Raw genomic sequence first — 19,591 nt, forward strand, 5'->3', positions numbered from 1 at the left:
CTCCTGTCCCTCCATCCTTCCCTCCCTCCATCCTCCTGTCCCTCCATCCTTCTGTCTCTCCATCCTTCTGTGTCTCCATCCTTCTGTCCCTCCATCCTCCTGTCCCTCCATCCTTCTGTCCTTCCATCCTCCTGTCCCTCCATCCTTCTGTCTCTCCATCCTTCTGTCCCTCCATCCTCCCCTCCCCCAGGGTGATGAAGGATGCTCGGGAGGAGGAGATGGAGGAGAACCTGTCCCACGTGGGCAGCATGGTGGGGAACCTGAAGAGCATGGCCCTGGACATGGGCAACGAGATGGACACGCAGAACGTTCAGATCGACCGCATCCAGGGGAAGGTACAATAACAACACTTATTATTATTATTATTATTATTATTATTATTATCAACAATAATGCTCATTGGCATAATTAATACAATTATAATGATGCAGTGATAATAAACTTTATTTGACCAGGTCATTGAGATCTTTGTAGAACAAGCTTCAAAGTGTAAATTTCACAATTCACAAAGTTTCATCTGTGGCTTGAATAGGATTGACTATTAAATGTGAATGGAACAGAACGTGTGACATTTAGATGTTGCAACACAAGGTTCAACCACAGGGACCATGAAGTCAAACTACAACAGGGACTTGAAGGCAGAGAACAGTGAATGCAGTGTTCAGGTTCCATCCCACAAGGGAATGGAACCAGCAACCCTGCAGCACTGTTTAACACCAGCTAACAACACCACCATAACACCATAACAACAGTTAACAACACCACCATAACACCAGTTAACACCACCACAACACCAGTTAACAACACCTCCATAACAACAGTTAACACCACCATAACAACAGTTAACAACACCACCATAACACCAGTTAACACCACCACAACACCAGTTAACAACACCTCCATAACAACAGTTAACACCACCATAACAACAGTTAACAACACCACCATAACACCAGTGAACAACACCACCATAACACCATAACAACAGTTAACAACAACACCATAACAACAGTTAACAGCACCACCATAACAACAGGTAATACCGGCACAACAACAGTTAATAACACCGCCATAACAACAGTTAACAACACCACCATAACAAGTTAACAACAACACCATAACACCATAACAACAGTTAACAACAACACCATAATAACAGTTAACAACACCAGCATAACAACAGCTAACAACACCACCATAACAACAGTTAACAACACCGCCATAACAAGCAAGACACTTAACCCCTAATTGCTCCTGATGGCTGCGTCCGTCGGTGTTTGAATAATTGTAAGTCGCTTTGGATAAAAGCGTCTGCTAAATCTAACGTAATGTAATAACAACACCAGCATAACACCGTGACAACAGTTAACAACACCAGCATAACACCATAACAACAGTTAACAACAACACCATAACAACAGTTAACAACACCAACATAAAACCATAGCAGTTAACAACACCACCATAACAACAGTTAACAATACCACCATAACAACAGAAAACACCACCATAACACCATAACAACAGTTAACAACAACACCATGGCAACAGTTAACAACAACACCATAATAACAGTTAAAAACACCAGCATGACAGCAGCTAACAACACCACCATAACAACAGTTAACAATACCACCATAACAACAGAAAACACCACCATAACACCATAACAACAGTTAACAACAACACCATGGCAACAGTTAACAACAACACCATAATAACAGTTAAAAACACCAGCATGACAGCAGCTAACAACACCACCATAACAACAGTTAACAACACCACCATAACAACAGTTAACAACACCACCATAACACCAGTTAAAGGAATGTTTTCAACGTTCTACTTTCAGGCCATTCTCAATGTGTCCCGGATCGATGCTGCCAACCAGAAAGCCACCACCCTGATGAAGAGATAGAGCTGCTCCTCCTCTGCTCCTCTGTTACTCCTCCTCTACACCCGTTACTCTTCCTCTTCTTCTGTTACTCCTCCGTTACTCCTCCTCTACTTTTCCATTACTCCTTCTCTACTCCACCGTTACTCCGCCTCTACTTCTTCATTACTCCTTCCCTACCCCTCCATTACTCCTCCTCTACACCTCTGTTACTCCTCCTCTGGTCCTCTGTTACTTCTTCTCTACTCCTCCATTGCTCCTCCTCTACTCCTCCCCTGTTTCCTTAGACACCACGGTCGCACCTTTACACATAAACCACTTTAAACTGCATTAGTTCCAGCTCCAGCTGGGTGCGGCGCCCCCTGCTGGCCGCTGCTGCTCCAACACGCATTTTTCGGACTGGAGGGAGGAAGGAACATGACGTCATTCAGTGAGGATGAGGAGGAACATAGTCCTGTGTCTCCACCCCTGCACGGTTTATTATATATATCTATATATATATACATACATATATACATATACATATACATATACACATACATATATATATATATTATTTTTGTTTCTGTATTTATAGCCGTTCATAACATGGGGGTTTCTTGGTCAGTAGAATGTTGATGTGATCCTGGTACAAGCTCTTACCATGTGACTGGTGTATTAAAGGGAAACCACCCTGTGTGTATTCATGGCTTTGTTTATTAATGTCTGTGTGTGTGTGTGTATTATGGTCTGTGTGTGTGTTAATGTGCATGTATTAATGTGTGTGTGTGTGTGTGTATTGAAGTGTGTATTAATGTGTGTGTGCGTGTTTGTGTATTAATATGTGTGTGTGTATATCAATGTGTGTGTGTGTGTATTAATGTGTGTGTGTATTAATGTGGGTGTGTATTAATGTGCGTGTGTGTATTGTGTGCGTGTGTGTATTAATGTGTGCGTGTGTATTAATGTGTGTGTGTGTGTGTATTAATGTGTGTGTGTATTAATGTGCGTGTGTATTAATGTGCGTGTGTGTATTGTGTGCGTGTGTGTATCAATGTGTGCGTGTGTATTAATGTGTGTGTGTGTGTATTAATGTGTGTGTGTATTAATGTGTGTGTGTATTAATGTGCGTGTGTGTGTATTAATGTGTGCGTGTGTGTATCAATGTGTGCGTGCGTGTTAATGTGTGTGTGCGTGTTCGTGTATTAATGTGTGTGTGTGTATCAATGTGTGCGTGTGTATTAATGTGTGTGTGCGTGTTCGTGTATTAATGTGTGTGTGTGTATCAATGTGTGCGTGTGTATTAATGTGTGTGTGCGTGTTCGTGTATCAATGTGTGTGTGTGTATCAATGTGTGCGTGTGTATTAATGTGTGTGTGCGTGTTCGTGTATTAATGTGTGCGTGTGTGTATCAATGTGTGCGTGTGTATTAATGTGTGTGTGCGTGTTCGTGTATTAATGTGTGTGTGTGTATCAATGTGTGCGTGTGTATTAATGTGTTCGTATATTAATGTGTGTGTGTGTGTATCAATGTGTGCGTGTGTATTAATGTGTGTGTGCGTGTCAGTGTATTAATGTGTGTGTGTATCAATGTGTGCGTGTGTATTGTGTGTGTGTGTATTAATGTGTGCGTGTGTATTAATGTGTGTGTGCGTGTTCGTGTATTAATGTGTGTGTATCAATGTGTGTATGTATTAATGTGTGTGTGCGTGTTCGTGTATTAATGTGTGTGTGTATCAATGTGTGCGTGTGTATTGTGTGTGTGTGTATTAATGTGTGCGTGTGTATTAATGTGTGTGTGCGTGTTCATGTATTAATGTGTGTGTATCAATGTGTGTGTGTGGATTAATGTGTGCGTGTGAATTAATGTGTGTGTTCGTGTATTAATGTGTGTGTGTGTGTGTGTATCAATGTGTCTGTGTATTAATGTGTGTGTGTGTGTTCATGTATTAATGTGTGTGTATCAATGTGTGTGTGTGGATTAATGTGTGCGTGTGAATTAATGTGTGTGTTCGTGTATTAATGTGTGTGTGTGTGTGTGTATCAATGTGTCTGTGTATTAATGTGTGTGTGTGTGTATCAATGTGTGCATGTGTATTAATGTGTGTGTTCGTGTATTAATGTGTGTGTTTGTGTATTTGTGTGTGTTTGTGTATTAATGTGTGTGTGTATTAATGTGTCTGTGTATTAATGTGTGCATGTGTATTAATGTGTGCGTGTGTATTAATGTGTGTGTGTGTATTAATGTGTGTGTTCGTGTATTAATGTGTGTGTGTATTAATGTGCGTGTGTATTAATGTGTGCGTGTGTATTAATGTGTGTGTGTGTATTAATGTGTGTGTTCGTGTATTAATGTGTGTGTGTATTAATGTGTGTGTGTATTAATGTGTGCGTGTGTTTGTATTAATGTGTGTGTTTGTATTAATGTGTGTGTGTGTATCAATGTGTGCGTGTGTATTAATGTGTGCGTGTGTATTAATGTGTGTGTGTGTATTAATGTGTGCGTGTGTATTGTGTGTGTGTGTATATTAATGTGCGTGTGTATTAATGTGTGCGTGTGTATTAATGTGTGTGTGAATTAATGTGTGTGTGTGTGTGTGTCAATGTGTGCCTGTGTATTAATGTGTGTGTGTGTGCCTGTGTGTATTAATGTGTGTGTGTGTATATTAATGTGTGTGTGTGCGTGTGTGTGGGTGTATTAATGTGTGTGTGTGTGTATTAGTGTGTGTGCGTGTGTATTAATGTGTGTGTGTATTAACGTGTGTGTATTAACGTGTGTGTGCCTATTAATGTGTGTGTGTGTGTATTAACATGTGTGTATTGTGTGTGTGTGTGAGCGTATGTGTGTATTAATGTGTGTGTGTACTAATGTGTGTGTATTAACGTGTGTGTATTAATGTGTTTGTATTAATGTGTGTGTGTGTGAGCGTGTGTGTGTATTAATGTGTGTGTATTAACGTGTGTGTGTATATTAATGTGTGTGTGTGTGAGCGTGTGTGTATTAATGTGTGTGTGTATTAACGTGTTTGTGCTTGTGTGTGTGTATTAATGTGTGTGTGTGTGCGTGTGTGTGTATTGATGTGTGTGTGTATTAATGTATGTGTGTATATGAATGCATGTGTGTGCATGTGAGTATTAATGTCTGTGTGTGTGTGTATTAATGTGTGTGTGTGCGTGTGTGTGTATTAATGTGTGTGTGTATATTAATGTGTGTGTGTGCGTGTGTGTGTGTATTAATGTGTGTGTGTGTGTATTAATGTGTGTGTGTGTGTATTAATGTGTGTGTGTGTGTGTGTGTATTAGTGTGTGTCTGTGCTTGTGTGTTAATGTGTGTGTGTGTGCGTGTGTATTAATGTGTGTGTGTATTAATGTGTGTGTATTAACGTGTGTGTATTAACGTGTGTGTATTAACGTGTGTGTGCGTATTAATGTGTGTGTGTGTGTTAACGTGTGTGTATTAATGTGTGTGTGTGAGCGTGTGTGTGTATTAATGTGTGTGTATTAACGTGTGTGTATTAATGTGTGTATTAATGTGTGTGTATTAACGTGTGTGTATTAATGTCTGTGTGTGTGTGAGCGTGTGTGTGTATTAATGTGTGTGTGTATTAATGTGTGTGTATTAACGTGTGTGTGTATATTAATGTGTGTGTGTGTGTGTGAATTAATGTGTGTGTATTAATGTGTGTGTATTAACGTGTGTGTATTAATGTGTGTATTAATGTGTGTGTATTAACGTGTGTGTATTAATGTCTGTGTGTGTGTGAGCGTGTGTGTGTATTAATGTGTGTGTGTATTAATGTGTGTGTATTAACGTGTGTGTGTATATTAATGTGTGTGTGTGTGTGTGTATTAATGTGTGTGTATTAACGTGTGTGTGCGTATTAATTTGTGTGTGCATGTATTAACATGTGTGTATTGTGTGTGTGTGTGTGTGAGCGTGTGTGTGTATTAATGTGTGTGTATTAACGTGTGTGTATTAATGTGTTTGTATTAATGCGTGTGTGTGTGAGCGTGTGTGTGTATTAATGTGTGTGTATTAACGTGTGTGTGTATATTAATGTGTGTGTGTGTGTGAGCGTGTGTGTATTAATGTGTGTGTGTATTAACGTGTGTGTATTAATGTGTGTGTGTATTAACGTGTGTGTATTAATGTGTGTGTGTATTAACGTGTGTGTATTAATGTGTTTGTATTAATGCGTGTGTGTGTGAGCGTGTGTGTGTATTAATGTGTGTGTATTAACGTGTGTGTGTATATTAATGTGTGTGTGTGTGTGTGAGCGTGTGTGTATTAATGTGTGTGTGTATTACCGTGTGTGTGTATATTAATGTGTGTGTGTGTGTGTGAATTAATGTGTGTGTGTATTAATGTGTGTGTATTAACGTGTGTGTGTATATTAATGTGTGTGTGTGTGTGAATTAATGTGTGTGTGTATTAATGTGTGTGTATTAACGTGTGTGTGCGTATTAATGTGTGTGTGCGTGTATTAACATTTGTGTATTGTGTGTGTGTGTGTGTGAGCGTGTGTGTGTATTAATGTGTGTGTATTAACGTGTGTGTATTAATGTGTTTGTATTAATGTGTGTGTGTGTGAGCGTGTGTGTGTATTAATGTGTGTATATTAATGTGTGTGTGTATTAACGTGTGTGTGCTTGTGTGTGTGTATTAATGTGTGTGTATTAACGTGTGTGTGTATAGTAATGTGTGTGTGTATTAACGTGTGTGTGCTTGTGTGTGTGTATTAATGTGTGTGTGTGTGCGTGTGTGTGTATTAATGTGTGTGTGTGCCTGTGTGTATTAATGTGTGTGTGCGTGTGTGTGTATTAATGTGTGTGTGTGTGTGTATATTAATGTGTGTGTGTGCGTGTGTGTATTAATGTGTGTGTGTGTATTAATATGTGTGTGTGTGTGTATTAGTGTGTGTGTGTGCTTGTGTGTTAATGTGTGTGTGTATAAATGTGTGTGTGTATTAATGTGTGTGTGTGTGTGTGTGTGTGAGCGTGTGTGTGTATTAATGTGTGTGTATTGACGTGTGTGTATATTAATGTGTGTGTGTGTGTGTGTGAATTAATGTGTGTGTGTATTAACGTGTGTGTATTAACGTGTGTGTGCGTATTAACGTGTGTGTGTATTAATGTGTGTGTATTGACGTGTGTGTATATTAATGTGTGTGTGTGTGTGTGTGTGAATTAATGTGTGTGTGTATTAACGTGTGTGTATTAACGTGTGTGTGCGTATTAACGTGTGTGTGTATTAACGTGTGTGTATTAATGTGTGTGTGTGTGTGTGTGAGCGTGTGTGTGTATTAATGTGTGTGTATTGACGTGTGTATTAATGTCTGTGTGAGCGTGTGTGTATTAATGTGTGTGTATTAACGTGTGTATATATTAATGTGTGTGTGTGTGTGTGTGTGTGTGTGTGTATTAACGTGTGTGTATTAACGTGTGTGTGCGTATTAACGTGTGTGTATTAACGTGTGTGTATTAATGTGTGTGTGTGTGTGTGTGTGAGCGTGTGTGTGTATTAATGTGTGTGTATTGACGTGTGTATTAATGTCTGTGTGAGCGTGTGTGTATTAATGTGTGTGTATTAACGTGTGTATATATTAATGTGTGTGTGTGTGTGTGTGTGTGTGAATTAATGTGTGTGTGTATTAACGTGTGTGTGCGTATTAACGTGTGTGTATTAACGTGTGTGTATTAACGTGTGTGTATTAATGTGTGTGTGTGTGTGTGTGTGTGAGCGTGTGTGTGTATTAATGTGTGTGTATTGACGTGTGTATTAATGTCTGTGTGAGCGTGTGTGTATTAATGTGTGTGTATTAACGTGTGTGTATATTAATGTGTGTGTGTGTGTGTGTGTGAATTAATGTGTGTGTGTATTAACGTGTGTGTATTAATGTGCGTGTGTGTGCGTGTGTGTATTAATGTGTGTGCATTAACGTGTGTGTGTGCGTGTTTGTGTCTTAATGTGCGTGTGTGTGTATTAATGTGCGTGCGTGTGCGTGTGGGGGGGTATTCATGTGAATGTTGCGTTCCGCTTTTGCGTGATTATGTAAATGAATGTGCGCACGGACGTCGTGGATCCCGGATCAGTGCAGACTCGGTGACCGGTGCACGGTGGTCGGCGGATGACCGGGACCCTCCGGTGGCGCTGCTCGGCGTGCACCGCGCACGCAGCGTGCGTGTACGGGGGCGCGGCGCGGCCCCGCTGCGGAAAAACGCTGCGCGTTCCGGGGAAAACGCGCAGCGGGGTTTGCGCATGCGCAGTTCTGCTCGTCACTGCGAAGTTTCGGGAGCTGCGGAGGAAAAACACGACATTTAAAGCGGTAATTATTTCACCCACACTCCGCTTAAACTCAGCGCGGCGTGCCGTGCCGCCGGTTAGACTCCGTGTCCAGTTTGTAGTAGCGGCAGCTCGGGTCGGATGTTGCGGTAAAACGCGTTTTTTTTCGCAGCGGAGCGACGCGCGGGAGGAGCCGACATGTCGCCTCCTCAGCCCCGGCCCCGCACACCGGGCCTTCGGGGCTCAGGCTGTGGCCTCTCTGCCCTGGACGCCGCCGATCAACCTCCGCTCCGTGGGGAATTAGAAAGTCCGCCATTAATGCTGCGAGGCGGTTAAAACAGTATAAACAGCGAGTTGTTGTGTTTTATCGGAGGAAGCAGCAGCGAAATGGCGGAGGGAGTGGGCGGAGCCCTGAGCCACAAAGAGCCGGAAGCGAGGCGCTGATTGGCTGGAGGGGCTCACGTGGTCAGGAAGTAGAGGGACTGTTAAAGAGACTGAACAGTCCGTTCGCCACATGAGGGTTCACTTCACATGTTCTACATTAAAAGTTATTAAATAACATGCAGACATTCTCAATCGCCGGTGGAAAAGTAAAAGCAATTTGGTGGCGGAAGAATATTCACAGGTTAAATATTCTGCTTCACAACAAAGTTTACAGAACTTGTAAACAATGTCCAATGTAACAAAGAGGGTTTAGGAGTTTGTTGACACCTCTGCCACAAGAATACAATATCGACGATTTGATGATATTTTGTTGATGACTATCAACCTTTCATAAGATTTATTCACAATAAATATTATCCAATCAGTCATTTTTAATGTGGATATTATTTTGCGGTTCAGAAAACAACTTTATTGACTTTACTCTAATTCTCCTTAAAGACGTTTAGCTATATGACAGAGTCTCCGCCCTGGACCAGACTCTGGAGGATCTGGACCTGGTGTGAGGTAAGCCCCGGCAGCGGAACCCCGGGGGCGGAGCGATGCAGGCCCCGTGGGCCGAGGAGGACGAGGAGTTCCGGAGGCTGATGGGTCAGCAGGGCGGCCTGAGGTCCAAGCCTCGCTTCTCCTTCTCCGAGGTCAAGCTGCTGCTGGAGGAGGTGAAGAAGAACCGCTACATCGTCCTCAGTGAGTCTGTCTGTCTGTCTGTCTGTCTGTCTGACAGTCGGCCTGTCTCACAGAGAGGGGTTGAATTTCTCTTAATTTTAATAAAGTTTTCTGGATGTTTCCTCTGTAATTGTCTTGTAATTGTAAAGGATTTATTCCCTCGGACTAATAATTCAAATAGAAAAAACATTGTTTAACATTCCAAAGATCAGCTGTTCAACAGGGTTTGCATTTATTTTAAGGTCAAGGGACGTGAATATGTTTCAAATTATCAATGTAAACATTGCAATTATTTTTTCACTCTGTCTAAAACGGTGTGTGTCTGTGTGTGTGTGTGTGTGTGTGTGTGTGTGTGTGTGTGTGTGTGTGTGTGTGTGTGTGTGTAGAAAAGTTTAACCACGGAGTTTCAGCAGATGACAAGAAGAAGATGTGGGCCGACATCACGACGAAGATCAACAGTCTGGGAGAAAACCATAGAGAGGTGTTAATTTCTGTTTAAAATCAGTTTCAATGTTAAATCATCTTTAATGACTTGATGACAGTCTTATATGGGTGTTACATGTTTAAGGTGTTTACATGCCTTGGACTAATACGATGACTGAAAAAGCCGAGTTGACATGGAGAGTGTGGTCGTCAGGTTGTTGAGCATCTGACCTGGGTCTGAGTCGTTTTTAACCATCATGCCACGGTGGGTTGGCGTGCACATAGAACGTAATGTGGTGAATGCAGTCTCCCCGTTCCAGGAGTGCAGGATTTATTATTTACAAGTAAAGTATTTACACAAAAACATCCAGTTTTTACTAAATGAAGTCTCATAGCAACAGAAAGAAACGGGGAGACATGCGTCCGACACTGGGCCACAGGTTTTTTTGGAACAGTACGGAGTCAGTTTGTTCAAAGATGTGGTTTCATACATTGAGGAAACAAAGGAAAATAAAAAGATGTAAAATAAAAAGACAGGCAGGGGAGCCGGCAGCACCGCTGTGTGGAGGACAAACTAAAATAAAACTGCTCCAATTCTCTGAGTTAGGGTTGGGTTTTTCATTTTCCATACAAGTAAGAAACTAAGGAAACAAAATAAATAACCCTTTCTCTATGACATCCTCTTGTATATTATTATCACAAGATTTGCATAATGAGCGTCACAGAAGTGTGGGGTGGCTGTGATGTGAGCACAGCGGAGCGCAGATCACTGCGTCCTGACAGGGCGTGTCCTCCCAGTGATCACGCTCTGCTCTGCTGCTCCGTTTGCCCAGAGCGACAAAATGCCGAGAACCAGAGCTGGGGGTCCATGTGGCCCCCAAAATCTCTGTACGGGACTGTAGAGGGGAAGTCAGACCTGGAGTAGTTTCCCAACAGCACTGAGCAGAGAAGGCGAGAGCCTCCGTCCTCTCTCTCTCTCCCTTTGTCTCTCTCTCCCTCTCTCCCCCTCTCTCCCCCTTTCTCCCTCTCTCCGCTCCAGTTTCAGAACACAGTAAACTTCACTTACACTCTTTCAATTCTCAGACTTTTCTTGGTGGATTAAAAAGATAAATGAAAGGTCTGTGATCAATGTCAATCGCTGATAGATCGAGTCGAGCGCCGATAGACGATTTAATCATAAATCGGCCCATGCCTATAATCGGCCCATATAATATGTTTAGTGGTGGTTGCCATGGTGACCGTTTATTTGAAACAACTCTTCCCAGGTCAAATCTCTGCGGCGGAATCGCTGGGTTTGTGGCTCACGCGCAGTTTGAATCCACCGATCACACCTGGGTTCAGGTGTTTACACCACGATGCATGTGGAGGTCAGGTGGAGGTCAGGGCGATTTGGAGTTTAACTTGATGAAGGTAATCCGGGTAAAAGCCTGGTCGATTCATGGTCGCACATCAAAACACCGCTGAAGGTCCTTGCGGTACGTAGAGACTCCTTGCGTCCTTGTAGGACGTAGAGACCACGGGTGGAGCTCCGTGCTCAGCGGGCGACGCACTTTGCCGCTCACTTGTTTTGTCCACAGAATGTCCTGCTTGGTATTTCAGCATTCACTTGGTAGCGAAATTACAAAGTTAAACGTTACATTTTTATTTTTATAGTACATGAACATTACTATTTGAACTCATGGCGGGAAATTAAAGAGTAAAAGAGGATGGCACTGCCAGGAGCTTCTGGTGGTGTCTAGAGTCAGTGTGGCAGAACCATGAACCGCCACGAGAACCATGAACCGCCACCAGAACCAAGAACCGCCACCAGAACCATTAACCGCCACCAGAACCATGAACCGCCACCAGCACCATGAACCGCCACCAGAACCATGAGCCGCCACCAGAACCATGAGCCACCACCAGAACCATGAACCGCCACCAGAACCATTAACCGCCACGAGAACCATTAACCGCCACGAGAACCAAGAACCGCCACCAGAACCATGAACCGCCACCAGAACCATGAGCCGCCACCAGAACCATGAGCCGCCACCAGAACCATGAACCGCCACCAGAACCATGAACCGCCACCAGAACCATGAGCCGCCACCAGAACCAAGAACCGCCACCAGAACCAAGAACCACCGCCAGAACCATGAACCGTCTCAAGGTGTTTACATGACAGCTGCCTTACCACTGGGATTGGCTTATTCAAGTGCATGTAGACGCACAGTCTGCTTTTCTTTAATGTGCTATTGTTCAGAAGAGAAGCTGCGATGGCGTCATGTCTGTTTATGAATCTTAAATGTGAAATAATTCAACTATGTGAGAGTTTTACCTCCTAGTCTTCATGACCACAGCGCTCAGCTCATTCTCTGTCTTTTCTTTTCAGGTGCGTCAGATCATGAAAAAGTGGGCGGACCTGAAGTGTGATGGGCGTCGCCGCATGGCGGCCCTCAGGGGCCCTAATGGGTCCAGCCTGAGGAAGAAGAACTTGGGGCCAGTGGAGAAGATGGTCCACAAGATCCTCATGATGTCTCCTGGAAAAGGTGCTTGAGGGTTCCAGTCCCTCTGGTAGAAATCAGCTTCCAGCAGCTTCTCCTCTGAGCTGAACCTCTGTTCCTGTCGTCCTGCAGAGTTCGACTCGGACTTGGACCTGGACACCGAGGCCCCCAAGCAGAAGGTCAAAGGTCAGCTTCAGCTCAGCTTCTCTCCTGCCCCCTCGCCAGATAAGGAGCCCTTTGGTAAGATGACGAGTGTTCCGGTTAGGGATGCCACGGTGAGGAATTTTTCCCACCAGTCAATAACCTCATGACAACACCGGTGTGACGGTGTTAGCCGTAGTTGTAACATTAAACAATGGAGGGGGCAATTAGGGATGGAGGGAGACAGGTCCCGATCTAGACCTGATGTAAGCTCTCCTCCTCCTCCTCCTCCTCCTCCGTGATAAACAGACTGTGCTGCAGACACTTTCACTCATAGTATTTTAGAAATTACCATTTCTTTTATTTTTTTGATGAACGTCAGCATTGATACACGGAAATGAACAAAATGTATTTTATTTCTATTAAAAGAAGAAAAAAAGCAAAACCAAGGGGGGAAAGTAATGTAGTCGGTGTGCGCCCGCACACCGTGTAACACCCGTAACCGCGGCAACCAATCAGAGACAAGGAAATGGCCATGTGACCTGCCGTCATGTGACCTGCCGTCAGCCCAAACTCTTGAAACGATTGTGGTGCTTTGTTCACTGTGAAATAACAAGAGATTTGAATCTCACCCTCACCTACACCACCCCTCACCCTCACCCACACCACCCCTCACCCTCACCACCCCTCACCCTCACCCTCACCTTCACCACCCCTCACCCTCACCCCCCTCACCCTCATCACCCCTCACCCTCACCTTCACCACCCCTCACCCTCACCACCCCTCACCCTCACCTTCACCACCCCTCACCCTCACCTTCACCACCCCTCACCACCCCTCACCCTCACCCCCCTCACCCTCATCACCCCTCACCCTCACCTTCACCACCCCTCACCCTCACCACCCCTCACCCTCACCTTCACCACCCCTCACCCTCATCTTCACCACCCCTCACCTTCACCACCCCACACTCTCACCACCTCTCAACCTCTGTAGTCTTGGTCTGAAAAACTTAACTAAATCATGACATGGTGGAATTTATCAGATATTGTGTAGTCGCTCATTGTGTTGAACTGCTTCTGGTTTGATGTCACTTCCTGACACTGTATTTGTTCTAGCAGATTCCTTCCGCTGCTCGCCTGATCTCCACTTCGACCTCCTTGAGGATGATGGTAAGAACAAGCTGTCTGGCTCCACCCTTGCAATCTTGGTTTAAGCAATCTCTAGCCACACCGATACCTTTAATAAATCCCATGGAGGGAACATGTAAGGAAGCACAGGACGCTTCCTAGATATTGTCCTGATTCGGCAATTTTGAAGAGGGTGAATTTGATTCCATTAACAAACCAGTATCATGTTCAATTCTTCATGTTGATAACAAACTAAAATTCATGAACATCGGCTCCAAATGAAGCAAGTTCCAGGCAATTTTGTAGAGAAGTCTCCATCTCTCAACACACGGTATTGTATGTTTGTATGTTTGTATATGTTGGTATGTTTGTATATGTTGGTATGTTTGTATATGTTGGTATGTTTGTATATGTTGGTATGTTTGTATATGTTGGTATGTTTGTATATGTTGGTATGTTTGTATATGTTGGTATGTTTGTGTATGTTGGTATGTTTGTATATGTTGGTATGTTTGTATATGTTGGTATGTTTGTGTATGTTGGTATGTTTGTATATGTTGTTATGTTTGTGTATGTTGGTATGTTTGTATATGTTGTTATGTTTGTGTATGTTGGTATGTTTGTATATGTTGTTATGTTTGTATATGTTGGTATGTTTGTATATGTTGGTGTGTTTGTATATGTTGGTATGTTTGTATATGTTGGTATGTTTGTATATGTTGGTATGTTTGTATATGTTGTTATGTTTGTGTATGTTGGTATGTTTGTATATGTTGGTATGTTTGTGTATGTTGGTATGTTTGTATATGTTGGTATGTTTGTGTATGTTGGTATGTTTGTATATGTTGGTGTGTTTGTATATGTTGGTGTGTTTGTATATGTTGGTATGTTTGTGTATGTTGGTATGTTTGTGTATGTTGGTATGTTTGTATATGTTGGTATGTTTGTATATGTTGGTATGTTTGTGTATGTTGGTATGTTTGTACATGTTGGTATGTTTGTGTATGTTGGTATGTTTGTGTATGTTGGTGTGTTTGTATATGTTGGTGTGTTTGTATATGTTGGTATGTTTGTGTATGTTGGTATGTTTGTACATGTTGGTATGTTTGTGTATGTTGGTATGTTTGTGTATGTTGGTATGTTTGTGTATGTTGGTATGTTTGTATATGTTGGTATGTTTGTGTATGTTGGTATGTTTGTATATGTTGGTATGTTTGTATATGTTGGTAGGTTTGTATATGTTGGTATGTTTGTGTATGTTGGTATGTTTGTGTATGTTGGTATGTTTGTGTATGTTGGTATGTTTGTATATGTTGGTATGGTATATGTTGGTGTGTTTGTATATGTTGGTATGTTTGTATATGTTGGTATGTTTGTGTATGTTGGTATGTTTGTGTATGTTGGTATGTTTGTATATGTTGGTATGTTTGTGTATGTTGGTATGTTTGTGTATGTTGGTATGTTTGTATATGTTGGTATGTTTGTGTATGTTGGTATGTTTGTGTATGTTGGTATGTTTGTGTATGTTGGTATGTTTGTGTATGTTGGTATGTTTGTGTATGTTGGTATGTTTGTGTATGTTGGTATGTTTGTATATTTTGGTATGTTTGTATATTTTGGTATGTTTGTGTATGTTGGTATGTTTGTGTATGTTGGTATGTTTGTATATGTTGGTGTACATTGGTATGTTTGTATATGTTGGTTTGTTTGTGTATGTTGGTATGTTTGTATATGTTGGTATGTTTGTACATGTTGGTATGTTTGTATATGTTGGTGTACATTGTTATGTTTGTATATGTTGGTTTGTTTGTATATGTTGGTATGTTTGTATATGTTGGTATGTTTGTATATGTTGGTATGTTTGTGTATGTTGGTATGTTTGTATATGTTGGTATGTTTGTGCATGTTGGTATGTGTGTATATGTTTCTATATGTTGGTATGTTTGTGTATGTTGATATGTTTGTGTATGTTGGTGTGTTTGGGTATGTTGGTATGTTTGGGTATGTTTGTATATGTTGGTATTTTTGTATATGTTGGTATGTTTGTGTATGTTGGTATGTTTGTGTATGTTGATATGTTTGTGTATGTTGGTATGTTTGTGTATGTTCGTATGTTTGAGTATGTTTGTATGTTTGTGTATGTTTGTATATGCTGGTATGTTTGTGTATGTTGATATGTTTGTGTATGTTGGTATGTTTGTGTATGTTCGTATGTTTGTATATGTTGGTATGTTTGTACATGTTTGTGTATGTTTGTATGTTTGTGTATGTTTGTGTATGTTGGTATGTTTGTACATGTTGGTATGTTTGTGTATGTTGGTATGTTTGTATATGTTGGTATGTTTGTGTATGCTGGTATGTTTATTTATGTTGGTATGTTTGTACATGTTGGTATGTTTGTACATGTTGGTATGTTTGTATATGTTGGCATGTTGTCTACTAGCGGGTGTTGACCACTCCAATATGCGGACGAGCAGACGCATGGCGGTGACATTTGCTTGATGATATGTGGTAAAGTAGCAGCAACACAGCGAAGCAGCGTCACTGACCTTCATAGTAAAACACAGCAGCATCTGTCTTGTTAATCTTCTTTAACTATAACTCTGCCTCCACATTTATGGAATTAAGACTTTCAAAAGTAACAGCGGCAGTAAAACTGTATTTCACTACGAAGTTACATTTTGCAATTGATCCGCGGTTCACATGCAAGCCGAACTGCGGGGGGCGACCCGTACTGATCATGGATCAACTACGTCCTGTTACACCACTCACTGTTACTACTACCTTTTTTGTATTAAATCGTCACTAAGCAGAGGCTCAGGGTTTGTCACCCTGTTCATGACTTTGTGAATGATGTTCCAGTTCCCTGGCCTAGTCTTTCCCGAGCCGAGGCAGTAGGATCCCTCGTTGGGTAGATAACATCCTCCGTTCCGTGACGGTGTTTAAAATGGAGACCACTACCCCCTGCCAGTCCCATGTTACTGGCACGACATCCACGCAGCGTTGAGAAGGTGCGTCTGTCGTACCAGCCCCCAACATCCAGGGCTGTCAGCCTTTCCGGGCTTTACCACGTAGTAACGTGATGTAGTTTCGTGATGACCTCTTTGACTTCTGCCAATGAGTTGGTTCTGATCCCCCAGAACACTTCCTGTCTTCTCCACCAGGAGGCGTGTCAGTTGGATTTAAGAGTTCCTCAAAGTGTTCCTTCCACCTCCCCTGCTGAGGAAAGCCTGGGTGGTGCTTCCTCCACCAGAACCTCTTTGAGGCTCAAAGTCCTTCTCCGTGGTCTCTCCAAACATTTTGTACAGTTTAGCTCAAACTTAATGACAAAAGCTCTTTAAAAGTCATACATGGAGTTTACTGAAGCCATCAGATCCCCTCCAACAAGGAGCACAGAAACACTTTAAATCAGGTGGAGTTTGCTTTCACCTTTCTGCTGTCAAAACTGAGAAGGACCAAAATACAAATGAGTCCCAGATGTTGTCAGTGATGATAGTGAAACTTCAAAGTGCAGCTTCTACGTTGAATAATCCTTCTCCTTGTTTGTTGTCAGAGCCCATGAACGGAGAGGAAGATGAGAACGGCCTGATGAGCCCCAACACTCTGCTCAAGAGCAAACCCATCGCAACCTACTCCAGAAACACCTCCTTCCCTACTCCTCCACCACCTCCTCCCATCTCCTCCTTCTCGTCCAACGGAACCACCTCCCACTCCTCCTCGTCCATGGTTGCCCCACCCATTCCATCATCATCCTCATCGTCATTCCCCCCTGCTTCTCATAGGCCTCACCTCACGACTCCCCCCTCCTCTGGGCCCCCCGCGGCCCCCCGCGGCCCCGGTGTAATGGCTCAGCAGCCTGGGCCCCAGGTGGCTCTGATCCATCAGCCTGGGCCCCAGGTGACCCTGCCCCAGGTGGTCCTGACCCAGCAGGCCCTGCCACAGGTGGCGCTGCAGAGCCTGCAGCAGCAGCAGGCCAGCCGTGCTCTGCTGAACTCTCTGTCTGGCTCTCTGGAGGTTCTGGCCCAGTCGGTGCAGCAGCTGGTGCAGAACCAGCAGAACTTCGTCCAGCAGTCTCTGCTGCTGCAGAGGGACACGCTGGAGGTCCTCAGAGACTTCTCCACCACTGCCATGGCCATGCTGAAGGACAAGCCCAGCAACAGACACCGAGAGGTGAACCCGCAGAACCCAGAGAACTCAAAGAACCCAGAGGAGCGACAGAACTCGCAGAACCCAGAAGACGCAAAGAAAGCAGAGAACCCACAGGAAGCAAAGAAAGCAGAGAACCCACAGGAAGCAAAGAAAGCAGAGAACCCACAGGAAGCAAAGAAAGCAGAGAACCCACAGGACTCCCAGAACCCAGAGGATGCAAGGCCACCAGAGAACCCAGAGAACCAACAGACCAACTGCTGATGCAACTCAACACAAACCTTCAGGTTCAATTCAGTCAGTAAAGTGTATTTGTCTACAGCTCCTTTCTGAAAGGGCTTCTGAGGCTCTCAAAGGACGACGCCCCCTAAAGGAGGCAGTGTGCAACAAACAGAGAACTTTAGGAAGAAGAACCACCTGACAATACCGAGTGTATTCACCACGACACAGCGAGGAGTCGGAGTCGTACACAGTTTCCTTTTTTCCAGTTCTAACGGAATCTTTTTGCTCTGTTTTGTTCTGTTTTGCCATGTGTATACTGGCGTCTCAGACAGATCGGGAACGTCCCAGAAACCCAGAGGTCAAAGGAGAACGAAAGGGGCGGGGCGCTTTGCTGGCTAGGTTTCCATGCCAACCAATTAGAGGGAAGGAAGTGGATCATGTGACCTGTTCTCAACCCAAATTCTATTTGAAACCGCTGGAAGCAACAAGTTCCAGGGAATCATGAAAACTCATTAAAAAGGTTCTGTTGACATGTAACTATCAAGGGAGGAATGTCTATGTCTGTCTCTCTCTCTCTGTCGTTGGATTATCTCTCCAACCGTTCATCTGATGTACTTCACACTTGGTGGGTGTGTCGCTGGGTACACAAGGACCTGCAGTGTCCGGTTTGGTGCAATTTGGACCTGCGACATGTGTAATATTAATAAACTTTAATAAACCAGCGAGCCGCTCAGCTCTGTGCAGCAGCAGGGCGGGGCTTCAGGGCTGCGACTGAGTCACTTGGGTCTGCGGTGCTGCCTGACACCAGGACTTCCAGGAGTGCAGCAGGTCCAGTCAGTGAGGTTTGGATGACTGAACAGGCATGTTTTGGAACGGGCACAGCACTAGTTTCTAATAACGTAATCTTTGTTTTCATATTTGGAGCTTGGCTGCGTTGCGTAGCTGAACCGCTACGTAGTTAGCGTGGAACCTCAATAAACCAGTTTGAACTGGTTACCAACCCGCACCCTCTTTCCCAGGAAGTCAGTGGAAGTTCAACCCTATAATTCGCCCTAAAACCGACTATTTGAGGATGGAATCAAATAAGCTTTTTATTCTCCTGTTTTTAGTTTTTAATGAGAGGTGGACCTTGCGTTACATGCGGGGTCCCACTTTGATGTGATGGTTACTGTATCAGCTGCTGTGTATTTTAATAGACTAGTTGTGAAAATTCTAAATGAGTCACTGGTCGAAAAATACAAGAAATCAAGATGTAACTTAAGTGTGAAATTAATTGATATATTATTATCTAACAGCTAAAATATTCACAATAAAACATGCGAACAAACATTTTGGCTCGTTTGATTTCTCACCAACAACCTGGATGTGCGTCTAAGTCACTGTTTCGAGACCCAATCCTCAAGGTCCATGTTGGCCCCCATCTGTACCCTTACCCCAAGGCTATAGTGCTGATGCATAGTGCTGCAGCCCTTCACCTAGTTTCACATAGATAGAACAACACTTTTTTTTTTACCTAAATACTACTACTAACTAGTTCTACACATTCTAAAAGGAAGGAGAACGTTGGTAAAATCAAGATGTTTCTGTGGCAGTCCCTATTCAACTATTCAAACACAGTTTAGTTTAGTTTAGTTTCTGATTTCTACATCAGTTTAATTCTACGTCATTTATCACCGGTACACTTTGTGACGTCTCTCAGTTTGCGCCGCAAGGTCACCGCAATCTGGAATCCGATTGGACGCGCCCTACTAAGCCCCTCCCCTACCGTGGAGCTCAGCC

General features: G+C 43.2%; 2 protein-coding genes across 3 annotated transcripts in view; both read left to right on the plus strand.

Annotated features, from left to right (window-relative positions):
* The window catches only part of LOC307234988 (synaptosomal-associated protein 25), a gene marked incomplete at both ends in the record, with an annotated part of 9,063 nt that extends 7,145 nt beyond the window's left edge, over window positions 1-1,918 (plus strand). The window contains 2 exons of the mRNA XM_080006914.1: window positions 191-335; window positions 1,853-1,918. Coding sequence (XP_079863040.1) covers window positions 191-335; window positions 1,853-1,918 — 211 coding nt within the window. The remainder of the gene's footprint in view (window positions 1-190; window positions 336-1,852) is intronic.
* Window positions 1,919-8,074: 6,156 nt separating this feature from the next.
* LOC307235114 (uncharacterized protein) lies at window positions 8,075-19,128 on the plus strand. Of its 2 annotated transcripts, XM_080007100.1 has the most exons (7): window positions 8,075-8,199; window positions 9,039-9,284; window positions 9,650-9,744; window positions 12,061-12,217; window positions 12,305-12,412; window positions 13,436-13,486; window positions 16,998-19,128. In XM_080007100.1, exons 2-7 carry the CDS (start codon window positions 9,140-9,142, stop codon window positions 17,852-17,854), a joined length of 1,413 nt encoding a protein of 470 aa, XP_079863226.1. In that variant the 5' UTR covers window positions 8,075-8,199; window positions 9,039-9,139; the 3' UTR covers window positions 17,855-19,128. The 2 variants fall into 2 exon arrangements, with proteins under 2 accessions (XP_079863226.1, XP_079863227.1); XM_080007101.1 differs by lacking the exon at window positions 8,075-8,199 and having other exon boundaries at window positions 8,856-9,284.
* Window positions 19,129-19,591: the final 463 nt, after the last annotated feature.

Source organism: Zeus faber, assembly GCF_960531495.2.
Source record: "Zeus faber genome assembly, chromosome: 9".
NCBI classification, from domain to species: domain Eukaryota; kingdom Metazoa; phylum Chordata; class Actinopteri; order Zeiformes; family Zeidae; genus Zeus; species Zeus faber.

Coding starts and splice junctions, on each gene's coding strand:
- LOC307235114 (XM_080007100.1), top strand. CDS start 9,140: ATGCAGGCCCCGTGGGCCGAGGAGGACGAGGAGTTCCGGAGGCTGATG. Junction 9,285..9,649: donor GAACCGCTACATCGTCCTCA/GTGAGTCTGTCT, acceptor GTGTGTGTGTAG/AAAAGTTTAACCACGGAGTT. Junction 12,218..12,304: donor CATGATGTCTCCTGGAAAAG/GTGCTTGAGGGT, acceptor GTCGTCCTGCAG/AGTTCGACTCGGACTTGGAC.